General features: G+C 47.2%; 1 protein-coding gene across 1 annotated transcript; it reads right to left on the bottom strand.

Annotated features, from left to right (window-relative positions):
• Positions 1-2,412: 2,412 nt before the first annotated feature.
• Positions 2,413-6,688, bottom strand: LOC125918157 (phorbol-12-myristate-13-acetate-induced protein 1). The gene is made up of 2 exons (XM_049624194.1): positions 6,432-6,688; positions 2,413-4,085 (listed from the first exon to the last, which is right to left on the bottom strand). The coding sequence occupies exons 1-2, from the start codon at positions 6,487-6,489 to the stop codon at positions 3,979-3,981; spliced, it is 165 nt and encodes a 54-aa protein (XP_049480151.1). The 5' UTR covers positions 6,490-6,688; the 3' UTR covers positions 2,413-3,978.
• Positions 6,689-6,963: the final 275 nt, after the last annotated feature.

Below are 6,963 nucleotides of genomic sequence, written 5' to 3'. Positions count from 1 at the left end.
GAGCACAATGCGGGGCTCGAACTCCCCAGCTGTGAGATCATGTCCTGAGCGGGAATCAAGAGTCGGATGCTTACCTGGCTGAGCCACCCAGGTGTCCCAGAGGCACTAATTTTTCAGCGGTTTAGTATATTTAGGATTCAGAATGAAGTTTCTGTGGGATTCGATCTTCTTCAGCTCCCTCAGTGATGGTCACAGCTTCTTAATTCTGGTATTATTGCATTTCTGATTTTTCCCCCCCGCAAAGGTCCATCAGTTTTGCCACAGTTTGAAGGGTGAGGGGCTGCGCTCTGCTAATGTGATTCGCTATTGCTTTAATCCAAGACGCAAAGCCTGGGAAGGCTTCACTTATACTTGCTGTGGAGGGAATGACAGTAACTTTGTTAACGTGAAGGATTGCGAACGTGTTTGTGCAAAAGGCAGTGAATTTTTTCTTGCTCAATTTTATTTTATTTATTGTTTATTTTTTTAACGTTTATTTATTGAGACAGAGCATGAATGGGGGAGGGTCAGAGAGAGAGGGAGACACAGAATCTAAAACAGGCTCCAGGCTCTGAGCTGTCAGCACAGAGCCTGGCACGGGGCTCGAACTCATGGTCCGTGAGATCATGACCTGAGCCGAAGTCGGACGCTTAACCGACTGAGCCACCCAGGTGCCCCTTCTTGCTCAATTTTAAACTAACTAGAAGTAATTCAGAAGCAAAATTATACTTTTATGTAACCATTTTGCGAATAGCGCTTTGCCATTTCTAGGTGACTTTTCAAATATACGAGTTATGGTTTTCTCTTAAATATAAATGCAAGTCGGGGGCACCTGGGTGGCTCAGTCGGTTAGGCATCTGTCTCTTGGTTTCTGCTCAGGTCATGATCTCATGGTTCATGAGTTCAAGCCCTGCATCAGGCTCTGCACTGACAGCATGGAGCCTGCTTGGCATTTTCTCTCTCTCCCTGCCCCTCCTCTGCTCTGTCTCTCAAAATATATAAACTTAAAAAAATTTTTAAAAAATAATAAATATATAAATGCAAGTCAAACTGTTTTTTTAATTCCTGGTAGCTTTTTGTTAGTCAGCATTTACAATTACAATGATGTGGGCATCGTGGGAATTTTTTTACATTCAGAGTCCTGAGGGGGGGAGGGGGGCTTCTGGGTGGCTCAAGTCAGTTAAGCGACTGACTTCTGTTCAGGTCATGATCTCCCCGTTCAGGGGTTCAAGCCCCATAGAAACCATAAGCTCAGTTGAAAAGGAATCCAGACTAGGCTAGGTATGAAACAGCATTCTCAGGGCCTCTGCTCAAACTCGGGCTTCTTTTTCTTTAACCATTAAAAAAAAGTAAAGATCGATACCTTTCAGGGCACCTGGATGGCTCAGTTAGTTAAGTATCCAACTTCAGCTCAGGTCACGATTTCATGGTTCGTTGAGTTCTCGCCCCGCGTCCCAGCTCAGGGCCTGGAACCTGCTTCCGATTCTGTGTCTCCCTCTCTCTGCCCCTCCCCCGCTCATGCTCTGTCTCTCTCAGAAAATGAATACAACATTTTAAAAATTTAAAAAAAAAAAGAGTTCTCAGAACATACATAGTTCGCAAACCCGAAGATTGTGAACTGTTCAAGGCTTTCCTGCTACTCCCTGTAGAAAAGAGCAGCAAGGCCGCTCATAGCAAACCTAATTAACACCAAGGGTTCAATTCCGGCTCTCCGAAGAGGCAAAGGGACAGGAGTCACTCTTCCAGAGAGGCTCAAACCAAATCCTGCAGATCCCCGACCCTTTACAGAGCCAATCGCCCCCCTGCCCCCAAGCCCTGCTCCTGAGATGCCCCGGGGCAGCCCTTCATTCCCCCCACCCAGGTCCCCGGCTGGCTGTCACCCTCTCCCACTCCCGTGGTCACCCTCCTCCTGAAGCCCCTCCTCTCTCCCTCCCCAGCGCAGGGAGGCCATACACATTCCACACTTTGAGCAGGAAGACGCCATCCAGTTCGAAGCTACAAATTAGGAGGATCTTTGGAGCTCTCACTCACACTGGAAGGGCACTCGAGTGACACCTACTTCTGCACACGACTGGCTTCGGATGAAGCAATACTTGCTGCTCGGGGTGGGGGCGGAGGAAGGGTGAAGCGTGAGGCCATCTAAAAGGAAACTGCCAAGGCAGAGGCCCCAGGGCGACCAAGGAGGGCTCCACGGGTCTCTAATGAGGTCCCACATCTCTGAAGGCTCCTTTAAGTAAATCACTCTCCAGGCAGTACTGCGAGGGCACTCGAGACCCACGCCTGGCACGAATACCTTCTTTTTCCGCTATCTCCTCTGCCAGTTAAACCGTAAGTCCCTTGACAGCAGAAGTCATGCTAAACGTCCCCGTGTTTTCCACTCCTGCCCCAGAGCTGGAACCCAGGAGGCGGTGATCAGCCATGTGCCTGCAGACGGAAATCGGTGAAACGATTTTGGTTTCGTAACGAACATTCGGCAGCTTACGTGACCGAAGTAAACACGCAGCCAAGACTGGTGATAATCTTTAATAGTTTACAGCTACAGTATAAAGTTTTACCTGTATAAATACAATTACAGACCATAAATATCCATAGGGCAAAATATCTGCCTCCAGACAGATCAAAAAACATCGTTGCCACGAAATAAACTAACAGCCTTAAGTAACACTGCAGAAAAACAGATACTGAGGTAATTTTTCATCTAAAGTGACTACAGCCTATCATGAAAACATTCTTACTGTTCAAGTACTTATGAAAGCCTGGTCTCATAATCTAAAAATGTAACTTTAACGAATACGCTTTGAAACTGAACAAAATACTTTAATTATAAATAGGTAAAATAAATAAGATCATTCTTGCTGAAATTCAATCATGACATTATTATTTCTTTTTTATGTATTTGGGGGCTTTGTCGGTAGTCTGGCCTTCTAACAATAAAAGGGGGAAATTCATATACCTTTCACAGAACCTACATATTATTATAATGCAAACTACACATATAGATGAGATTTCCATTCTGGATGAGCAATGCATTCTCTTTTTTTAAAAAAGTATATCCTATGTAAAACGTGCTTAATTTCTTTTAAAGGACCACTTCTTGAAAGAGGTACACTGACTAGTATGAGAAAAGGCAACTTACAGATTTTCAAAACTTCTTTAGAAATACATTCATTTTCCTATCAAGTTACTTGAGAATTTTTGTTTCACTAAGTTTTAATTACAGCAGTAGAAAGCCTAAATCGCCTTTTTCCCCCATTATTTCTCAGTATGCAAATTCCCACGTTCTTTATGTTGTAACATTCTAACCGGTAAGAATCTTACTGGCACCATATAACATCTCTGTCACATTTTTTCCCAAGTACAGACTTTCCAGCGAAGATTCAGAGGAACATAATTCAATGAAGGGTCATCCGAACAGAAGCAATACATTTTGAGTCAAAAGGAAAAAGCTTTCAAATTTACCCTATATTTTGTAGTGACCTATGGGATCAACATTCGCCATGACATTGTGTTTCCAGAATGAAATCTTTACTTTTAACAAGGTAATATATAAACTGAAGACTATACAGCACTTTTCTGTCTTCCAAAAGTGAAAACCAACACTGAACATTCGCTCTTTCTTGCCCCTGCCCACCGTTATCCGTTTGCCAGCACCCCTGGGCAGCAACCTTCAGCACACATACCAGAATAATTTTCGAAGTAAAAACTCAAGGTATAAGTAATTCATTCCTTATGTTGCACAGTTCCTCCATTCTTGCCTTACAAATAAACAAAGTGGTCTTATAACATTCTCCCGAGCCCCAGAAAAATGACTTCTGGGAAATCCCCGACAGAAATCCTCTTGGATGTATCCCATCCTGGTTTCCAAGGGCATCCAAAAGCAAGTGAGATCTCCCTCACAACCTCCATTACAAGGCAGTCTCTTCTAACTGATGAAATTTGCATCTACTGGGGAACCTTCCGTCTCAAACCAATCTCCTCATTCGAAAGCTCCCAAAGCAGTCAGGTTCCCGAGCGGAAGAGTTTGGATATCAGATTCATAAGCTTCTGTCGGAAATTCAGTTTGTCTCCAAATCTCCGGAGCTGCATGGCACATTCCACTTCGGGCTCTGAAAAGGAAAGCAAACCATCAAAATCATGCTGACATGACAAACTGTAACCGGCAAGAGCCCCATCCAAGGGGCAAGCTGAGTGTGCATCCAGTGAAGCGTTTATGTCAACTTTAGCTCTATGCACACCCATTTTCTGAACGTGAGAAAGGTTACTTAGAACACACACGACATATGTTAACACGGTGTGACTCATAAACAAAAAAACAACGGTTACAGTAAGAATGAAGACTTTTACTTTGAAGTCTTTTTTTTTTTTTTTTAACGCATGCCGGATGAGGTAAATGTCATCTTTCTTTCAATAGGGACATTTATGTCACACACCGCAGTTTAGTGAGCCTTTGCCAGCCTCAGATGATGTCATCCTTTTCTCTCTCATTTGAGGCTGGTTGGGGGAACAGAAGTCGGAATTCTAAACTTTTTTATGCTGTTTTCAAGTAGGATTTATTTTATAAATGGCAGTAATTCACAGGTCATATTATGCCTTCATTAATAGGCAAATCCAAATGTGTTCTTATCCCCATTTAAAAAAACTCTTTGAAATCTAGTCTCATAAAATCTTGTATCCAAATTAAGCCCACATTCTCTAAAATAACTTAGAAATTTATATTCTACTGTAAATCAAATTCTTCCTACAAACCAATTTTTTTTCATACAATCTTCCTATACTCTTTTTTTTTTTCCTTTGGGGGCCAATAATCTTTTATTTTTTTTAATATAATTTATCGTCAAATTGGCTAACATACAATAACACCAATACATGAATTGGTGTAAAGTGTGCTTTTGACAAACCAAATTTGTACCAATCTGTTGCCTTTATGAGTGAAGCAGAAAATATAACGTTTAACTCACATGTGTACTACGTTTTAAATGTGAGATATTATAATTAAACAAACAATAATTGAAGAAAAAGGATTACTAGGAGAGTTTTAGAAAAATGATCCCTTTCACCAAAAAAGCGGGCAGAAAATAGCTGCTAGTCGTTTCCTAAATCTTTCTGTTCATTACACTTCTATAAATGTAATAACAAAAAAAATTGTAACTAGGAGTGGCGATCTTCACTAAATCTATTATGACAATCATTTCACAATGTATACATAGATCAAATCATCATTTGATATATGCATATACCACATCAAAGCTAATACAATGTCACAGGTCACTTATATCTCAATTAAACAATGTATTACTATCTAATTAAGTTTAAGAGGGCCCTTATTACTGGGAACGAAGTTAAATGGCAGGCAGGTTATTCTCAGGTTAGGCCTTCCCAAAACAGGAGAATTCTTGGACTTCCCAAAAGGTAGGCCAAGCTTTTTCCCTCCCAAGCAAGACCCGAGCGACAGCAACAAGGTACAAGGTACAAAGTTAGCCTTGGCCGTATCGTCAATCACCACTTCCTTTGCACGCCTCAGGGGCTCTATAAAGCGAAACCAACTTTAAAAGGGGGCCATTATCGTCTGATGCAATAGCAGTAGGACGGATTTCGAGCCCAGAGCCTTTCTGCCTTCTTCGCTACAGCCCCTTGGCAGATGACTACCTTGTTTGGTAAGATTTAGAAGGGGAGGGGGTAGGGGGGGTTCTGAAAAGTTATTTGATGGGGCTATATGTGGGGAGGAGGGGAAAGTGGATGGATTAAAAACCACTGCAGACCAACTCCTGTTCTTCTCCTATCCCGTCCCCGCAATAATAACGATTGTTAAAATGTTGCACTTTTAACAAAGAAGCAAAACTTTCTAGGCTCCTGGCCGCAGTGGTCCTCGCAGGGCCTCTGTAGCGCTCCATCAGTCCTTTGTGGGAGAGCGTGAAGGTACCAAGCCAAGTACTGCTTTTTTGTGTTGGGGGGCCCGAGAGTGGCCACACTCAGAGTGGGGACCTCCATGGTCCTCGCCTCAGGACGAAGAGGGCTAGTCTCAGGAAGCGCTGGAGGCTCCCCGAGTCTCTCTCCCGCCCCCACCTGCCGTGACAATGACTTTCTCCTCGTGATGGTCGCCCGCACTTGCACTTTTCCTCCCCGCGGCCCCAGGGCTGAGCAACTGGGGATGCGAAGCAAGCGAAGCAAGCGAAGCAAGCGAAGAAGAGGCTTTCTGCCTCCGCCCAAACCGCCATCTGCATCCCAAATCGGGTTTCCTCCCGCGCCGTCTCCACGGTCCCGGGGGAAACCCCGCAGGGCTTCCTGGAGGCGCCCCCAAAGCACATGCAGGGGCGCAGACCTGCCCGACCCGGAGGCCGCGTGCCGACGGACTGAGCCCGCCGCGACCGAGACCCCGGCCCCGGCCCCCGCCCGGGCCCCCGCCCGGGCCCCGGCCCCGGCCGGGTTCTCAGCGGGACCCAGCTGCTCCCTACCTGCCGGGGCCCGCGCGGGGCTCGGCTGCGCGCTCTTACGCGTCCTCTTCCCAGGCATCTCCGCCAGCGGCCGCCGGCCACCGTGCCGCAGGAGCCCGGGGGTCTCGGTCCCCCACCCCGAACACCTCGGGGCGGCGGCACGCGAGCTGCACGCGCGGCGGGGACGGGCCGGACCGGGGCGGCGGGACCCAACTCTACCAGCGACGACAGGGGCGCGCGCACCTCTCAGGTCTGAGCGCCGGCCGGCTCCCGCGCTCTCTTCTTATGGGGACTTCCCGGGGACGGTGACGTAGCGAAACTTGACTCTGCGCCCGCCCCCGTCCCCCCCCCCCCCCCCCCCCCCGGGGGCAGCCGCGTGGGGAGGACCTGCCCGGACTCGCTCGCGGTCCGCGGCGGCGCCGGTCCGCGGCGGGGGGCTCAGCGCTCTCGGCGCGGAGACCCTGCCCCGCCCCCAGATCGCTCCGGTCGCGGACGGGGGCCGGGGGCCGGGGGGGGGGGTCGGGGCCGAGAGGCTGCGCCCGCCCGAGGTCGC

The sequence above is a fragment of the Panthera uncia genome, unplaced genomic scaffold (genome assembly GCF_023721935.1).
Source record: "Panthera uncia isolate 11264 unplaced genomic scaffold, Puncia_PCG_1.0 HiC_scaffold_502, whole genome shotgun sequence".
NCBI classification, from domain to species: domain Eukaryota; kingdom Metazoa; phylum Chordata; class Mammalia; order Carnivora; family Felidae; genus Panthera; species Panthera uncia.
Note: the sequence above shows the minus strand (reverse complement) of the source record. Positions and strands in the feature narration are given on the sequence as shown.

Excerpts from the sequence above, each read along its gene's own strand:
- LOC125918157 (XM_049624194.1), bottom strand. The coding sequence starts at position 6,489 with ATGCCTGGGAAGAGGACGCGTAAGAGCGCGCAGCCGAGCCCCGCGCGG. Across the intron at positions 4,086-6,431 it reads CCCCGCGCGGGCCCCGGCAG|AGCCCGAAGTGGAATGTGCC; the intron begins GTAGGGAGCAGC and ends TTTCCTTTTCAG.